Genomic DNA, 19497 nt, shown 5'->3' with positions numbered 1-19497 from the left:
AAGCAAATCAAGGTTCCTCTAAAGGAATCCAAAATCGCGTCCGTACTCACGCACATATAAGGAGCCCTCACCAGATCATCCTATATTTCTTTTTCCTTTAACGGCGTAGTGGTCACAAAAGAAAAATATGGTGGGCCCTTAAGCTACGCCTTTAAGCGTGAACGTGATAGCATTTCGGGACGCGTTGACATCGCACGAAAACTTTGAGATCGGTGAATCCTTTCCGCCCCTGCTCTGAAGCCATCCGTTTCAGCCTTACGACCTCCGGGAGTTTCAGGGTACGCCGCAAGGTGGCGCTACGGGATTTTTTTGCCCACGCCAATTTTTCCCTCGCGGACCGGTCAACGCCGCCGACTATTCTGTTACACGGAGCCCTTAGCGTAACACGCGAAAAAAAAACTCTGCTTGATAGGCGGGCGTGTCAGCGCGCTGGAACGAACGTTCGGCACAAGCCACCTTGCGCAGGTGCGCGCAAGGGACGTGGGCGAAAAAAGGGAAAAAGAGACAGCTGTAAAGGAAAGTTTGACATCCACAGCTGTGCATTTCTTGCAGCCCTACAAAATGAGTGAATAGCGAATATGAGAGACGAGGTAGCGCAGCTGTGTTTCCACGAATATTAGATCCCGCGCCTGCAGCCTGAATCATTTACGCTAATGTAATGCAATGCACGCCGAAATGCAAGCAGTGGGATGAGACGCAAGTTACTTCCTTCTGCTAGTATCACTGAATTCAGTCTGGTCGGGACGTCAGGCAAGGGTTGCCGCGCTGCAATGAGCGCGACACGGGCGCTGAAGGGCTCGGCGCGTGTTGCTTGTATCAGGGGTGAAGCCCCTTAGGGGCTCGGGCTGTCGGCGTTTCCTGTCGTTGTCGTCGTTTCTGCAGTCACGGTACAAAAACTCCGGGACACTCGTTTTCCAACGCCTCGTGCTAGAACGTAACGTGTACTAAAAGAACACAGCGGGACACTCGTTTTCCTAAGCCTCGCACTAGAATGTTTCGTGCTTCAAAGACACGAGACTTACAGCAAAGCTACCTCTACCCCTCAACGGTTTCATCTCCGTGGACAAAAACGCCAAGGCGCCAAGAATGCACTCATATTAATTACACTGCATGCTTTGCCTCTGCCCAGGTTTCACGTTAGTGGAGAAGGCGCAGTGCATTTTGGCTTCCGCATCTGCTAGCGGGCAACTGACGGGCATTAAACAGTGCGCGTTGGCTGCAATGACTGTAGGGTCTTTCGCACTAGCTAAAGGAAAATGAAATGCCTACAGTGTTTGGACATTGTCATATTGGCGCGACCTGTGCCTCCGGAATCGTTTTGTTTTTTTGTTTGTTTTAACCGCCGCGGTGGCGCGCGCAGTGGCGAGGGCGTTGTGCTGATGAGCCCAAGGACGCGGGCTCGATCCCGGCCGCTGCGGCCGCTTTTCAGGTGGAGGCGAAAAGCGAAAACGCCCGTGTGTCGTGTCGAGATTTCGGCGAACCCTAGCAAGAAACACCAGAGAACACCCTTAAAACACTAGTTAACACCATTTTAAGGTGTGTAATGAACGACAAAACACCCGGTCCGTAAAAGATGTTTTCTTGTGTTTTTCCTCGGGTGTAATAGTGTGTGGTATATTGTACGCCCTTTAAATGAGTGTTTTGTCCGGTTTTTCGCGAGGGGTTAACGGTGTTACAGACAGCGAAACATCTCCTTAAGGGTGTAAATCGTTTTACGGTGTAGCGTTATTTCGAACATAGCGCATACAGCTGGCTGGTAGTGTAAAATGATATACACCTTTTTTATGTATAGTTAACACCCTCACCCTCTATCAAGAACAACAAACACACCCTTTGAAAGGGTGTAATAATTTTCGTTCCTCCAGTTGTGCCTGGCGCTTAACCTGTTCCCATGATGAAGTACCGACTAGCTCGCATCGACACATATTAATTCAGATAAAACACCCTTTAATAGGCTGTATTCTTGTGTTTTTGCTGGGGTGTAAGGATATGTTACAGGTGACAAAACACCGTTAAATGTGTTTCTCCTTTAGTTTTATTTATTGCTGGGGCGTAATGGTGTTAGTTATCAACAATGAAAGTTCCCCTTGAGGTTGTATACAATTTTACAGTGCACGCTTCCTCTTCGCTGTGGCGCAGACGGCCCCGTAACGACCTTCTTTCCGCCCGTCTCTGTCCTCCCAGATGATGGTGGTGAACCACGTGTACAACACGGACGCCGACATCCCGGAGCAGCCGGACGCCAGCGCGCCAAGCTGCCTGCTGAAAGAGGTGTCCTCATCGAGCACGAACTTGTAACCACCGCCCAACGTAGTGCCAAAGACTGCTTCATTCCCCGACGTGCGATCACGCGCGCGTTTTTCGAGATACGTACTCGAGTGCACGCCTCGCTGCTGCAACTGCCTCCCCTGGACCGAGCTGTGATCTTCTCACGAAGCCTTTTACTCTCGCCGTGGTGCAGCTCAACAGTGGACCACGCCATTGTTTAGCGTATCTCCGATTGCTTTGTCTACTTACGCCAGATCGAACATTTTCAGATTTGTTTAATGGTTTCGGGGGAAAATATGCTTCTGTTATACGTCCCTGAACTGTACGACGTTGGTGAGGCCCGTTCACAATCGACAATGTTACCCCTGTTATTCCGGTGAACTTTCTGTTTTCACTCTGTTAAAATGTTCGCGCACTAGCTTTACCCATGTTAGGAATTAATTCTTCAGCTGTTCCGATTGGAATGAGCCGGCACATTTTCATCTGTACGCCAGTTCATAAGAAACGTTTTTTGTTTCTGCCATATTTTTCTTGACTGTACACGCCGCCGTTTTCTCACTTTCCCATGCCATTATGTTTCCCTTGTTATTTTTGTCAAGCAGTCGTCTGTTGTCACGTTGATTAACGTAATACGATACTTGCGCATTGTGCACCAACTTTACACATGTCATCGATTGGTGTTTGTAACGTTCAAAATGGAACGAGGCGAATGTTATTCATCTAGATGCTGTTGTTACTTTCCCGGTGGGGCTCCGAATGCTTTCTGGCGTCGCATTATTTTGAAATGTTGGGAAATTCTGTCAACTTTCTTGTAAATGTATTTTCACCAGTCCAATGGATATACTGTATCATGCATTTAAAATGTGGGCAAGTTGGTGGGCAGCTGTCAATAGAAGGATAGCTTTAAGTAGGATGTTACACAGTGCTTTTTTCTTTGAGAAAACATACACTGCTAATTCAGGTAGTAAACTTTGTTCCGCAGAAAATGAAAAGATGATGATTTTAATCATAATAAATTTCTTTTTATATGCGAAGCATACTTCGCAAATCACGACAACTTTTTTTGCGTCTGTTTTATAGCAATCCTCTATATGCGAAGCATGGCGAAGCTTGCAAAGGTCCAGGGTCGATTTTCTGCGTCGGACCCTTGGGCATCGCATTTTGAAATCAATACCACGTCACAACGTCTGTGCCGCTGTCATGAAGCGCTCGTGCAACAGCGTCTATGCACAAAAGGTACGTACAGTCTTTGTCAAAATTTTCTAGGCCTAACCTAAGCCTTTTGGACCACAAAGAATTCAAAGAATAAGCTGAACCTTTACTTATGTCAAAATAATTTTATTACAGTAAGAAATAAAGTGTTTTCTTTAGCTTTTCGCTATAAAACGTTTTAGCCTCGCTCGATACGTAAGCTTGTAATCTGAATTTTTTTCGGCTTGTGCACTTTCATTGTGGCCTGGAAAATTTTGGCAAGGACTGTACATGCGGTTACCGAATTGTCTGTACTCGCTAACTAGTTAAATAACAAAAACAAAAGCGCCTTCTCCATATTAATACCGCCTCCACAGTATGCTGCTCCGCAGCCCTCAACAGCCCGGCGCAGAGCTCGGGCTCTTTCTTACTCTTAAGCAGAAAAGCTCAGGAATAGAGCGTGAATTTACTTTGCTGCAATTAATGTATCGCGTCTGCGTCAACTACAGGAGCACTCATTTTTAAATATGTGGAGAAGTTTGCGTCGTAAAAACCCACAGTAAAAACCAAACTTGAAAAAAAGACGCACTAAACTTTATTCTTTAATTCAATACCAAAAACAATAAAGCGTATTGGGTGAGCCGTAGAGTTAGCCGTCACTGATACGTTGAATTGATGTTTTCTTTTTTTCTTCTTTTTTCTTTTTTTGACACTTTATCGCAAACTCAAGCACGCGGCAGGGGCAGTACATAGTGGTTTACGCGCAAAACACAAGTTGCGACTGTTTGTGAAGGAAGTAACTAGGTGATGTGGTAAGTAGTAACAAAAAAAAAAAACCCTCAGCCGAGCGTTGACGCGACCTAGCGTGCTGCGGTACCCTAATTTTTGCTGCTCCGTGACCTTGACTCTAAAAGTGCGCCGCACGGGCAGCCAAAGCGGCACCATTGGGCAAGACCTTTTTTCTCCCAGAACGTATAGACTCGCGCGAGCAAACGAGCATGCGAGCAGGTGTCGCACAGCCAGTGCCTTGTTCGCAGGCGGTATTTCGCGAGGTACTAATGCTGCAATGCCTTGCGGCCGCTGTTCGCGTGAAGTTCATACCTTTGCTTCCCACAGAACGTGGACTGCGTGTCTGCCACGTGATGTACGCCCGATGCGACGAGAAATGCCTACGCACGATGCGCAGTACGAGTACGAGGATGCTGAGCGCTCCTGTACGAGGTGCGAATAAAGATGGCTGGCCACTGCTGTGGCGAGTGTGGCTCGCGGCGCTTTGCTGTAACCACTGCGGTCTAATGACAGCCCCGTACCCCATGAAAAAGCTACCACACGTTGTGGGCTTTTGCTCGCCACTTAGCATTGACCCACATAGCCCACTTTGTGGGCGAGGCTCTGTTTCGAGCGTGGCGACGCAGCTAGTGCCAACGCCAAGAGCAGAGAAAAACGTGGGCGCGGCTGATTTTTTCCAGAGTCCACACTGTATTTGGGGGCTTTTGGCGCAATAAAGTTTATTTCCTTCTTCCTTTACGAGATGTTGGGGTAATAAGTTCCGATAAAGAAGGAGCGTGGGGAGCCCTACCCGGTGTCGTCTGCTATCGCGTCGATTGTAGGCGCCACACAAATACGACCCACGCCTCGTTGCGTCCATTTCGCGAGATTCGCCGGCGTGCGCATTTGAAGGCATTGCGAAAGTGAGACCGCGGCGACTCTGGTTGACGATAAACTACTCGTCATGGAAAGCGAAAACAACAACAAGCCTCAGGATATCACGTAGTTCCATATAACAATTTAGGAGTGGTTGGGCGGGATCTCAGAAATGACTGAGATTCTCGGGGCCCGGGTGGCCAGCGCAGGCCCCTGACACCAGGCGGGTGCCCAGACATCACCACCTAAGGCTCGCCTAAATAAAGTTTACGCCTCCTCCTACTCCTCTCGAAGCCTTGCCATCCTCCTACGTTCCAAAATTACAGACTTGAAATTTCATCTTTTTGCTATGACAATTACGTTCCTTTCCGAGTTCGAAAGACACCGTTTCACCGCAGTAAGGTGATATATCTGTGCACTGTGCGTACAAGGGCTGTATACTTTTTTAATAGCGAATCTGTTTACCAAATCGTAATTTTTCGTGTCCGCAGTTAAAAATACAAAAAGGCCGAGCATACCCACTTACGGAGACTCGTCAGTATTGGCCAAAAGGAGCATACCCATTTACGTAGATTTGCCATGATTGGGCAAAAATAAACTCCACCGTTCTCCGTAATCGTGACAACATTCGTTCGGAACGAGAAAGACATGTCGTAGCGTACGCCCCTCCAAGGTGATGTCCAGTGATGATCACTACCAAAAAAATGAAGGAAGCTCACACGAGTAAAGGTCGTTGTGGCAGCGAAGAAGAAGCAAAGCGGCTGCAATCGTGCACTTAAACTGTCGTGATGGTCGTGAAGGTTGAGTATACAGGTTCGCTACCTTCAGGTCTTACGCGTTAGTTTGAGCTTCCTTAATTTTTTTTACTCCTATAGAAGATGTCTCGGCACTCAAGGGGTGTGGATAGCATGCAGGAACTAATAGTACGGCGGTGTAGAGTTGTTATAGAGTCACGCGTAGGCTGTTGCCTGTGTCTGTTTGTGTCTCGACAAGATCACCGCTGGGAAACCAGACATGGCCGTGCTGGCGGATGGCAGTACGAGCATACCGCCACCATCTACGCTGATTGGAATGCAGCTTGGAAGGCTATAAAGTGTACCTGATGACAGCTTGCGCAACCTAAACAGCTTCTATGAGGGATAATCCGTGTCACCTCTTGAGCTACCAGATAAGGCAGATGCGTATCTTTGCTAGTAACCTCGTGGGATTGTTTCACCCGCTCGCTCGCCCTCTGCAATCACCCGCTCGTTAATAGGATACACAACATTAAGTATCAAAAGAAAGATACCTTGCAGTCCCTCAAACGCAGTCTCGTGGCACTCGTGCAGTCTCAGCTCCTCGATCGCGTCGAGAGCACTATGGAGGGTCCAGTGGAATCCATGAGCAACTATATACTCATTACCGAAGACTGGCTGATGCAAGAGGGAAGGGGAGTGGGGTAGCAAACCATGTCCCTTGCTTAGATCGTATAAATATCTAAAAAAGGGGCGGAAAGAAATTGCTTCCTGTACCTCGCGTAGAAGCTCCGTCTTTGACGAGCCCCCACGCTTTCGCGACTTTTGGGAATGTCTGTTCGGTCGTAGCGAAATGCCCTGACCTTGCGGTACAGGCCAGAAACCCCAAATGGAGAGCATTTCGCTTTCTTCTAAGCCAAAGTGGAATTTCGAAATAGCGATTAACCGTATGAGAAGGACGAAACAACCTGTTTTGAATTTTCCTTATTTCCCCCTTTTTTTTTTTTTTTTACGGAGCGTAGGCCAACAGAATTTTGAAAAATGAAGTTTATTTGTTGTGCGCTTTCTAGCTTTTCAAAATACTGCGTATGCATGTGTATCCCTTGTCAAAAACCCGATCAGAAAGAAAGGGCGGGCTAGATGCTGGTTGTCTCTTCTTGCAAACCGTCGCGCTAAAAGTCTGCTTGCAGACGACCTCCAGCGCCTCTCGTCATCGGTGGTTCGCGTTTCATGCGCTCTTTATATCTCTCGTCAGATACGTCGCGTTGTCGCTCTGTTCAGACGTGTTTAAACTTGCTCCCGGGCAATCATAAAGACATGCATGTGCTGTATCAAGACAATCCCGGCGGGAGCTCCTTGGTAAATATGATACGCCCGAGGGTCCTGACTCCACGTTAGCGTGTATCGCCCACTTCTTTTTCTTTTCCTGTCCTACATTCTATCGTGAATTAGCGACAGAAAGATTGCAAGAACGTGCACCCCCTTCCAACAAGGCGCTAAAAGCACGGAATGGGTCAAATCCATCGTTGCCCATTTTAACCAAATCCACCAAATGCTCCGTCGCGTGACGCGACACGACCAGGGGTTCCAAGAACACGAATTACGCAAAGTAGTCGAAGTCCTGGTGTTCTCACGCGTCATGTATGCATACCCTTTCAGCGCCTTACCAAGACACAAGCCAACAAATTAGAAACAGCCTTCAGAAAGTGCATCCGCATAGAACACACATTGGCGCAGTGTACAGGCCACCTCGTCTTCCACGTTTCTTTACACCAACCCCTTCCCCCCTGATATTCCCTACTCGTAGTCCAGCTGGGCCGCTCCCCCGAAAACCTGTGGTCCCTGTTGGCTGCCCACATTGAAACTCTTTGTGCACCTCCGCCAAGCCCGCCGCCATCGGAGGATTGTGGAACACCTCTTCCTCCGAGGACTCTAAACTCCGCGGCTCGGACTTGAGCTGCCGAATAAAGTTCTCTCTCTCTCTCTCTCTCTCTCTCTCTCTCTCTCTCTCTCTCTCTCTCTCTCTCTCTCTCTCTCTCTCTCTCTCTCTCTCTCTTTCCCCGCACTCTACAAAATCGCCGTGAGTGGATGGCACAGAAATACCAATAGGCGTGACCACATGCATGAACTTGGCGAATGACGAGGCCAAGCATGCAATTCGAATAAAAAAATAGAATTAGCGCAGGGACAGCTGCGCAAATGAACGCCTCCGCTGTTGTCCCAATGCAGAGTTTATATTTTTAATGTAATCGCATGCTTGGCCTCGTCATTCGCCAAGTTCACGCATGTGGTCACGCCGATTAGTATTTTTGTGCCACTGGGGCGAAGCCCTCTTAAAGTGCAAGGCATCGGACGCCAGCCTTTCTAAGGAGGCTTATTAACGTGTAATGTAGTCTTTGTCAAAATTTTGGGGGCCAAGCCAAGGCCTTTTCGAATACAGATAATTCAAGGAATAAGCTTAACACTTAACTGAGACAACATTATTTGATGACAGTAAGAAAGGAAGGTGTTTTCGCTACCTTTCCGGCATAAAACGTTTCAGCTTCGCTCGAGACATAAGCTTGTAGATTGAATTTTTTGCGGTCTGCGCACTTCCGGCATGGCCTAGAAAATTTTGGCAAAGACAATATGCCAATGATCCAGGTAACAACTTTTATAATATACTGTTCCTACAAACGTATGATGCTAACGAGAGATCGGATTGAAAAGAAGTCGCGCAAAGAGGCACTAAATTTGCCCTGAACTCAACAAGAAGGGATTATTGATGATCATCCCCATTTTGTCGTGCATAAATTTGGTGAGAGTGGCGACTACGGCAATAATGAAAAAAAAAATGCTCAAATTTGTGCGCAGCGCCAACTGCAGTCCTTTCGGTTACGGCGCATAGCTGCTACGCCTTTGGATGTGATCGCGTGATCAGCGAGCGCACGGCGGCGCGAGCTATATACTCTGCCGTTGTCTCGCAGCGAGTCGCCGCCTCCGAGCATGTTGTTGCAAATCGTGTTTGAACCTACTGTGCAAATACCACGTGGTTCGTATGAGCCACGCAACGAGGAGGACGCGGAAGGACCTATGCACTATCTTGATCACAGTTAGGGTGAACACGGTAGCGCGTGTCATTCCGTGCTCGGCAGCCGCCTGTCGGCTTTCCGGGTAACTTCGCACACGCATCCATGGCACGGCCGCTGGATGAAAGGCGCTTGCGTGCGCTCTCATCCAGCGGCCGTGTCCATGGCCTCCGCGATCACCCCGCGCGCGTTTTGCTCCGGCCGTCCCAATCGGCCATAGAGTTAATGCAATCGGCCGGAGAGAGCGTAAGTTGAAAAGGGGGCGTGGCCGCGTCTTCCGCCGCACCGCGGCGCTCGCCACCTATGCATCAACTATTCCGCTGCAGCTTGGCGCAAGCGAGGAAACGCGCGTTTTCGCAGCGAGCAGTCAAATTGAGTTCATTAGCCAGTTTTAAAATGACAGGTACAAGACAATAACGAACAAATTTATTATGGTTAATACAATGAGGAGCCTAGTACAAAGTTCAAGCAGCAATCATACGAGCAAAGCGCAGTCGGTTCTGGCACTCTCTGCTGCAGTTTCGCGTCCCTATTTTGATTTTTTTTTTAGATTTGTCGATGTGTATTTACACGCGGTGCCCTTGAAAACCCCCTCACGTCCTCACCCAACATTACTTTACAAGAGTGGCGACTTGCATAAGCATCTGGCGCATAAATGCAATATTAAATATTAAGATTGTTTCTGATTGGTATGCATGTCACGATAAGTTTGTTGCCGCGGCTTTTTAAGGCAGCCTTAGAAAATCGTAAGCATGCAAGTCCGACACAAACCACCGTCCATTGCAATCCAGCGCCAGTGAGAATTTGCGAGGTTTTAGTAAGCGCTTTGTGAACTAATATAGCGCATTTGCGCGGCAGTTAAGAAAAGCTAATCATGGTCTGTAATAACTACACGATACATCGTAGCATATGAAGCTGCATAATTATCGCGGGATGTGCGACTTATTATTTGTCTGTGTTTACAATTGAGAATGCTTTTTGCTTGCATACCTGTGCGCGCAGATGGCTCAGCTAGATTGGTGGTTCCATATAAATTCAACAATTAAATGTGCTTACTCCGCTTTTTTTTTATTTTGTAAGATGACTTTGAAAATTTGTTATATTTTTATTTCTCTTGTCTTTTCTGTTTTTAAGTTCACCTCAATTAATTAGCTACATTTACGATATATTTTTAATATATTAAACATCTTATCATGCGAATTTGCACTTCTATGCAAAGGCAGGGGTTTACACGGTTGGTCGTTCTCACGATATTTTTGTACGTGTTTGCGTAGTTCTTTTCGGTGCTTTTTTATTTTTGTCTTCCTTTTTTGGAGGGGGTGTATGAATGCACCTTTTCTTTATTTTGTAAGCTAGCTTTTATAATTAATTATTTTCTACTTTTGGTTTTTTAAAGATTCCATACGACCAATCGTCTCCGTTCACACTATTATAACGGTTAATTTATTTATTTATTTATTTAGAAAATACTGCAGGCTAAGAATAGCCCAGGCAGGAGTGGGGGTGGTACAATACAAGGACATGACCAAAAAAGGAAACAAATACAGGTGGCACAAACTAACAGGGAAATATACAACATTTTACGGTACAAGATCTAAGTCACTTCAAAAAAAATTTCAATACACCTTAACACGTTTCTAGATTAAAAAATGTGATGTGGTAGTTCGTTCCATTCTGTTATTGTGCGAGGAAAGAAAGAGTATTTGAAATTGTTAGTTCGAGCAAAGATAGGAGTGAGGTTTTGGGAATGATATCGTCTAGTTGGACGCGAAGATAACGGGGAAAGAATGTTTGATAGGTCAAGTAGACTTTTTTTGCTGGATAGATAGAAAAGAAATTTTAGTCTTGCTGTTTTCCTGCGACATTCTAAAGTTTGAATTTTGTTATCATGCATTAGTTCAGTTGGGGAATCAGACTGGCGAAATCGGTTGAAAATAAAACGGACGGCTAACCTTTGGATTTTCTCTAGATTGTTAATATCTTTTTTAGTATGCGGATCCCACACCTCCCATGCATATTCCAAACCAGACCTGATTATTGTATTGTATGCTAGCAGTTTAGTACTGGGGGGAGAACTACTGAGTCTATGCCTTAGCATGCCTAATTTCCTACGTGCCGATGAACAAATCTTTTCAATGTGAGAAGACCAAGTTAGTTTGTTAGTGACTGTTACGCCAAGATATTTGTAACTTTCTGTTAGTAAAATGGGGGTTCCTTTTATACTGTACGGGTAAATAAAAGGCTGTTTCCTGTTAGTGATACGCATGAACATAGTTTTGTCAGGGTTTACATTCATGTCCCAGCGGTCACACTACTCAGTTATGGCTTCGACAGGTTGTTGCAGCATTATCTGATCATTTAAATAATTAATTGGACGGAATAAAAGACAATCATCGGCAAATAAGCGGATTTCTACACCTTGTTTAGCACATGTTGTAATATCATTAATATAAATAAGAAAAAGCAAAGGCCCAAGGACACTTCCCTGGGGAACACCAAAGTTAACAGGGAGAGGGTTAGAATAAACGTCGTTTATGTCAACAAACTGTGTACGTGAACTCAAATACGATGCAACCCATTTAACAATTGTAGAGGGAAAACCTATCAGATTAAGTTTGTGAATTAGTTTGGAGTGCAATATCGAATCAAATGCCTTGCTGAAGTCAAGGAAAATTACATCGGTTTGGCCAGATTTATCTAGTACCGAAGAGAAGGAAATGACACAAGAAATTAATTGGGTAGTTGTAGAAAGACCTTTACGGAAGCCGTGTTGGAATGGCGATAGAACATTTCGCGCGCCTAGAAAATTTACCATGTAATTTGAGATTATGTGTTCCGTGCTTGTAAGAGATATCGGCCTGTAGTTGGTTATGAGGAGATTATTTCCTTTTTTAGGTACTGGTATTACTCGAGCGATGCGCCAATCTGCGGGTACAATGCCTTGTGATAAGGATAAGCGAAATATTATAACAAGAAAGCGGAAAAGAGATTCAGCGTAACGACGTAAAAATACATTTGGTAAGTTGTCAGGACCACAAGAAGATTTTGTTTTAATGTTTGGAAGCATATGAAAGATATCCTCGATTGTTATGAAGTCGGGGTCGATTTCTGCGCAGTTTCCACTGGCATTATCGAACACGCATGGGTTTGAAAAAACGAAGTGAAAGTACCGGTTGAATTCTGTCGCTATTTTTATCTCATCTCGAATAATTTGATCGCCGCGAGCAAAATGCAGTTTGCATTTTTTTGTTTATTAGTCTTTATGTGGCGCCAAAACTTGGCGGGATCGCTCTTAAGGAATCGCGGCAATTTTACTGAATAGAAAGCGTGCTTGCTAGACCGTATTTTTTTGAAAGGGTTCTTTTTAATTTTTGAAACGAGAAACCCTGTGACTTTCGTTTTCTCATGCGCTTAATTTTCCGCGCTATATGAATAATTTCTCTTGTTATCCACGGATTTTCGGAAGGTTGTTTTTTAAGTTTGTTCAAGATGAAAGTTTCGAGGCAATAGCAACAGAGTGACCGGAAAGTATTCCAAAGGCAGTTGACATCAACACTGATAAAGCGATCAAAGGCTAAATCAAGGTAATCAAGAATTGATTCATCATTTGCTTTACTAAAATTTTTAAACATTCTTTTCTTTACAGGGATTTTTTCAGGTTGACTGACTACACTGCATGTAAAGAGAACTAGCTTGTGGTCAGACAGACCATCATCAACAGATACATGTACATCAGAAAGGCATTTACTGTGGAATACAAGGTCAAGAATCGATGCTGTCTGCTCCTGTATGCGTGTAGGCATGCTCACTTGGTCCAGATCACACGCCAACATAATATCAAAGACAATCTGATCACTGGAACATGACTTAATTTGGACCAATTAATGTTCAGTAGATTAAAATCCCCAACAATTATAAGACGGCATTCAGAGTATTTTACAGAAAAGTTGTAGAGTTTGCTAAGAAAATCGGCATCAGAAGAAGGAGGGCGATAAACGGCAATTAAAATAAAGGAACTTCCAAAGATGTTTAATTTCAGACATAAGCTTTCATGCTCTTCTATTTGTTCTAAAGGGGTAATGGTTACGTGGGCGCTACAAATGACAGCGACGCCTCCTCCACGTGTCGACCTATCTCTTCTGTATATTTTAAAATTTTGAGGAACAATTTCGGCATCATCGATGCCTTCGTGAAGCCAAGTTTCCGTAACTACGGTGATGTGGGGACAGTATGTTAACAGTGTATTTTCGAGTTCAATCGTTTTATTAAGAATGCTTCGGGCATTGATATTAATAAGGCGCAAGGTTTTATTTAGCACATTACACATGTTACACATTACACATGTTAACTCCACCAATTGTACATTTTTTTGCGCAAAGGCAGTGCGTTACACTTTGGCCAGTTTTCATGATTTTTTTTATTCTTGCTTATTCCGTCAATAATTTTTGTCAGAGCTTTTTATTATTTTTTCGCTTTGCGCGGGAGATGTATAGAAGTCATAGTTTTGAATTCGTAAGTTGACTTTCATAATTTCGTTCTAGGTTTTGTATTTTTTGTTTTGAAGATTCCGTTTGATCAATTATCTCTATGCGCGCTATTATGCATTTCTGTGCAAATGCAGTGCGTTACAAGGTTATCGTTAGTCTGTTCGCGAGATTTTTTTATTCACGTTTTTGTCGTTATTTTCGCTGCTCCTTTATTTTTGTTTGTTTTGTGGAGGAGTTGTACAAGATGTATATTTTTAAATTTGTTAATATCACTTCCATATTTCCTATTTTTCCCTGTTATGTATTTTTTTCCAAATCACATTCGACTAATTGTCTATCCACGCTTTGTAGTGATCAATTATACTAACTCTGCCAACTTATATTTCTGCGGAAATGAAGGGCTGCACACTTGGTGCCATACGTGGGGTACTCGACGGTTGTGTATACGTTCGCTCTGGAACCATCCAACAGCGATAGGTTGCTCTGTTTCTAAATGCGATTGTATGCCTCATGGCATAAAACGTATATTACAGTTCTATGTTGGCTTTCGCTCCGCGGAAGAGCGCGAGGGAGCAGTGGTGGGGTCTCTTTATGAATCAACGAAGATCGGGGGACTCGAGCTGCAAGGCCTTTGCCTCGAAGGTGTCGAGTTCTCGGCTGTTCCAATGAAGGACGCATCCATTACAGGTGTTCGGTGTAAGAATCTTCGGCAGGAGCTGAGCAGAAATGCGGCCAATAAACTCGCAAATTTACACTCCTGCCAAGACCAGAAAAACTGCAGCGTTGACATGCCGCGAAATGCCGCATAAACAGCGGCCCAACGGGCTGAACGATGCATTCGATGCATAGGTGCGCACTGCTACCTGGCGGTGCGCGGGGGAACCAGCGCGCTTAAAAAATTTGGCTGGGGCGCGCGGCGATTGGGACGGCCGGAGCAAAACGCACGTGGTGAAATCTCGGAGGCCATGGCGCATCACATAGTCTCATTGCAAACGAACTGCGCATGCGTGCGAAGTTACCCGGAACGCCGGCAGGCGGCTCCCGCGCACACAATGACACGCGCTCCCGTGTTCACCTTAACTGTGATCAAGATAGTACGTGCATCACGCAGCGCGTTCTGGGCTTATGTGGCGCCGCCTCGGCATACTGCCGGCCCCCTTACACTTTCGCCATTCTTTCATCCTCCGGTTTTCTTCGGGTTAACATTAGGCAGCGCCTTCGTTCTCTCGGTCATCTCGTAGCGCGTGGCCGCCGGACAGCGTCTTGCGCCGCCTCGGAATACCGCCCTCCCCCTCACACTTTCGCCACTTTCCCCTTCAGTTTTCCTTCTGTATTCGGTGTTCCATTCGTTCGCTCGGTTACAAGTCCGGCGACACCGCCAATCCACAGTAGCGGGTGCTTAAGTGCTGCGCACTTAAACGACTTCTCTCTCACTGCGTCAAAAAGGATGCATGCGGCATAATAATTTCACCTGCCCCGGATTAGCTTTCTGCGACAAGCTCGAGCGCAACCAGGCAAAAGTGCTGCTCCTCAACCACAACTGGGCAACAGAAAGCAGCTTAAGGAACGGCGAAAGCTTCTTTTTGCGGGTCGACAGCACGCGTCCATTTTCACGGAGAGGACGAGTCGGCTGCGATGGTGTGTAGCGCCGAGGGAGCACGCGGCCACATTGGGAACCCTCCACGACAGCCGTAAGCCTAGTGAAGCGCTTGTCTAGAAAGTCAGCCAATTATCTCGCGAGTGCACCTTGCCGGCAGCACTCGACGAACAGCCCGCACCAACAAATGGCCAAACTATACACTAAAGTATACATATGGTCTATGATCTATAGTTCATAGTTTTGCCAAACTGTAGTGTTTAGTTAGGCAAATCCTATAGTCCATCATTTGAGTTGGTCATATGTTGGTGTGAGCGGCACGCATTAGGTGCAATGTATACCCGTGACCGACACTGCATAATCTTTCCCCTCCAATTCCTGTTAGTGCTCAATCGAGCTTGGCGCATGACATCGTTTGTAGAAGGCCAGAAACTGTCCGGATAATACCGCATGTAAAAGTTGTTCTCAAACCCTTCGAAGCAACGAAGATTACACCGCGCACATCACCATTTTCGGAATTCATTTGTGTTTGCCGTGGTGGCCACCATGTACGCTTAATTTTCTCTAAAATGTTTGCCGCATTAACTACAACGGGGAATGCGTTGAGCGCACCGACAAGTTCACAAAGCCCTTAGTTTTCGGGTAAAATCTGAAATGGCCTATGTTACCCTGAAAATGGCCTTCCGAATTAGGGTTCAACCCGATTTGTCGCCAAAAATGTCTTTCTAGGACAGTTGAAAGGCGCTGAACACATTATGCTTAACACGAATTCCCGATTAAGACCAAAACTTTCGCCGAAGAGAGTCATTTGCCCACTGCGAAGTTCGTTATTTACTTTTGTGAAGGCCTACAATAACTTCCTCAGAAGTGAGCTTCGCCTGCACATATACTTCATTAGAATTACCAAAACACAAGTGCAGACCCCAGGAAAAATCAGTGGGCGCCTTCAACGGGACTAGAAGAAATTTTTCTTCGGAGTTATTCTTAACTGCCGATTGAAGCAACATGACGAAAGTAATGACTAGCCAGAAGGCCTGCAGCTATTTTCTGAGCTGTAAATTACGTTTTTACACTACTAAAGCTTCTTAAATGACCTTCTCGTTACTTTCTTGCACATTGCAAATATATATTAGACAACAAAATCTCTTTTTTTCTAATCACAAAAATTAAACATGATTTTCTGAAGCACCAGTGCAGAAGGAAAAACGAGCGCTACAAACGAGGACAGAAAGAGCGAAGAACGACGGAACAGATGCGCTACTAACAACTGATAGTGGCGCATCTGTCCCGTCGTTTTTCGCTCTTTCTGTCCTCGTTTGTAGCGCTCGTTTTTCCTTAAGCAATGAACCAACTAGCCCAACAGCATATTTTACCAGTGCAGACAGTTGGGCAAGTTGGTACCGGGATAATGGAGGCATGTATCATAGAGCTATATATATATATATATATATATATATATATATATATATATATATATATATATATATATATATATATATATATATATATATATATATATATATATATACACGTCAGAAGATGATGCAATGGGTCCGGTGAAAATACCGTACCAGGCCGAAACGTCAATAAAGCTTGTTTGTTACCCGTTCGTCTGTTCGCTCTACGATATATATATATATATATATATATATATATATATATATATATATATATATATATATATATGTGTGTGTGTGTGTGTGTGTGTGTGTGTGTGTGTGTGTGTGTGTGTGTGTGTGTGTATAAACACGATCGATCAATCACGTGATAAAGAAATGCGGAGTATACTCAACCTCTATAGCCTTTATAGATTATGAGAAAGCATTTGACTCTGTCGAAACTTCAGCAGTCATTCAGGCATTGCGGAATCAGGGTGTAGACGAGCATTACGTAAGAATACTAGGATATCTACAATGGGTCCACAGCTACTATCGTCCTACATAAGGAGAGTAGTAAGATACCTATAAGGAAGGGCGTCAGACAAGGACACACGATCTCTCCAATGTTATTCACAGCATGTTTACAAGAAGTGTTCAGAACATTGGATTGGGAACAGGTGGGCGTAAGGATTAATGGAGAATACCTCAGTAACCTCATATATGCTGATGACGTTGCCTTGCTAAGTAACTTGGGGGACGAATTGCAAGACATGATTACCGCACTGGACAAGCAGAGTAGAATTGTGGACCTGAAAATCAATATGCAGAAAACTAAAGTAATGCTCAGTGGCCTCGTGAGAGCACAGCGGTTTGATATAGGTGGCGAGGCAGTGGATGCGGTAAGCGAATATATCTACTTAGGCCAAGTAGTGACCCCGGATCCCAACCGTAAGTCAGAGATAATTAGAAGGATAAGAATGAGGTGGAGTGCATTCGGCAGGCATTATCAGATAATGAATGGCGGCCTACCATTGTCCCTGAAGAGGAAAGTGTATAACAGTTGCGTGTTACCGGTACTTACCTTCGGGGCAGAAACTTGGAGGCTCACTAAAAGGGTTCAACTTAGCGAGCAATGGAACGGAAGATGATAGGTGTAACATTAAGGGACAAGAAGAGAGCGGAGTGGGTCAGGGAACAAACGCGTGTTAATGACATATTCGTAGAAATTAAGAAGAAGAAATGGACGTACAGGCAGGGCATGTAATGCGAATGCACGATAACCGTTGGTCATTAAGGGTAACAGAGTGGATCCCTAGAGAAGGAAAGCGTTGCAGGGGGCATCAGAAAGTTAGATGGGCAGATGAGATGAAGAAGTTTGCGGGGACAAATTGGTCGCAGTTGGCACAGGTCCGGAATAATTAGAGATCCATGGGAGAGGCCTTTGCCCTGCAGTGGACGTAGATAGGCTGGTGGTGATGATGATGATGATATATAATACCGGGAACGAACGACCCCAGCAGGCCTTGGGTGCATACATTTCCGCGTCAGCGAAAACCTATCCAAAGACCGTATTGTCACGCTAATTAGTGAGACATTCCTTCACTCTCAATTTTGCGAACGCGAAAAGGTTTTATAATAAAGATGTTTACAAACTCTTTATTAACCTCCCATTCTGAGTTTTATTTACTTTTACCAACTCTTTTACTACTTATATTTCTTCCTTCTGCTGAGAACCATCCCCATCCATTTCAACTTTCAATTTTGTTCGAAGCGCCGAGGACTCGCTGGCTCGTTTACTCACTCACTCACTCACTCACTCACTCACTCACTCACTCACTCACTCACTCACTCACTCACTCACTCACTCACTCACTCACTCACTCACTCACTCACTCACTCACTCACTCGTTCACTCGCTCATTCATTTACTCACTCACTCACTCGCTTGCCCACTCTTTCACTTTTTAACTCAGTCACTCTCACTCTCACTCACTCTATTCTGTTCTTTTCTATTCTATTATGTCGTGTTCTATCCTATTGTATTCTCCCCTGCCTCGCCCTTATGACGTGCCATTCACGCAGAAGTGACTATCAAGTTTCGTTGTCTTGATGTCCTAATCCAGTGGTTCTCAACCATGACTGTGCCGAGGACCCCTTTCACGCTTGCGAAAATGAAGGGGGACCCCAGGAGAGTGGCGTAACCAGAAATATTTTTTTGTGGCGGGCGGGGAAAGGGGGGGGGGGAGATATATGCTACCGGTAAAAAAAAAAACTCAAAAGAAAGAGAGCCTGTTCCAAAAATTGTATCAGTTATTTTTCAACCTTGTCATTTTTATTTTCGTGTTTACATAATACTCTATCGATTCGGACTGAAATATGAAAAAAAGACTGAAAGTGGGGGAGTGCGGTGATTTGAAAATATTGGCGGGTGTTGTGACACCCATACCCCCCCCCCCCCCCCCCTCCTCCGGCCTTGCTACGCCCATGCCCCACAATTAGCTAATGTTGACTGTGTCATAATGTCAAACAGTTTGCTTTTGCAGCTAGAGCCGCCAACATACTTATTCAATACGTGCCAGTTGTGTCTGACGTTTGTGCTTATAGGCGTAATATTGCCGAACAATTATTTCTTGCAGCCATGAGTCACCCAGCCTTTCGCGCGTCTGGGTTTTCGCGTATCTTGCATGTCGTGCAAAGCGCCAACGTTAAAACTTGGGCGGCGCGGAGCAATTAAATGTACAAGTAATGCAGTGAAGCCATATTTTCGCATTACCACCAAGGTTTGGTTTAGCAAAAAGAGGTAATCAATGGGGTAGGAGTGCATAGGGGAGGGCTTCGCGGACACCTGAAATGCCCTCGCAGAACCCTTTGGGTCCCCGAACCCCCATTTTAAAACCACTATCTTTGCTTCTGATAAAGCTGAATGTGACGATGTTAGCTCGATATATTTTATGCTGCCTAGGTGCTTCACAGCGATAAAAGTCTGGCCAGATCCCCTTAATTGCTCTAGGACTCACTCAAGTTTACACAATAGATTTTTTTTCGTTCCTCGAAAATTCAAGGGCAGCGAGCGGAGTTGCTACAGCATACTTATACGAGAACAAAAGAAACGCAATGAGGGCACGAAGC

At 45.1% G+C, this 19497-nt stretch overlaps 1 protein-coding gene across 1 annotated transcript in view; it reads left to right on the top strand.

Moving 5' to 3' along the window:
• Positions 1–3325, top strand: part of LOC144178231 (sodium-coupled monocarboxylate transporter 1-like) — a gene marked incomplete in the record, with an annotated part of 104639 nt that extends 101314 nt beyond the window's left edge. The window contains 1 exon segment of the mRNA XM_077705930.1: positions 2185–3325. Coding sequence (XP_077562056.1) covers positions 2185–2298 — 114 coding nt within the window.
• Positions 3326–19497: the final 16172 nt, after the last annotated feature.

The sequence above is a fragment of the Haemaphysalis longicornis genome, unplaced genomic scaffold, assembly GCF_048455015.1.
Source record: "Haemaphysalis longicornis isolate Haplotype H1 unplaced genomic scaffold, Haemaphysalis longicornis Haplotype H1 scaffold_4, whole genome shotgun sequence".
NCBI classification, from domain to species: domain Eukaryota; kingdom Metazoa; phylum Arthropoda; class Arachnida; order Ixodida; family Ixodidae; genus Haemaphysalis; species Haemaphysalis longicornis.
This window is presented reverse-complemented; position numbering and strand designations above follow the sequence as displayed.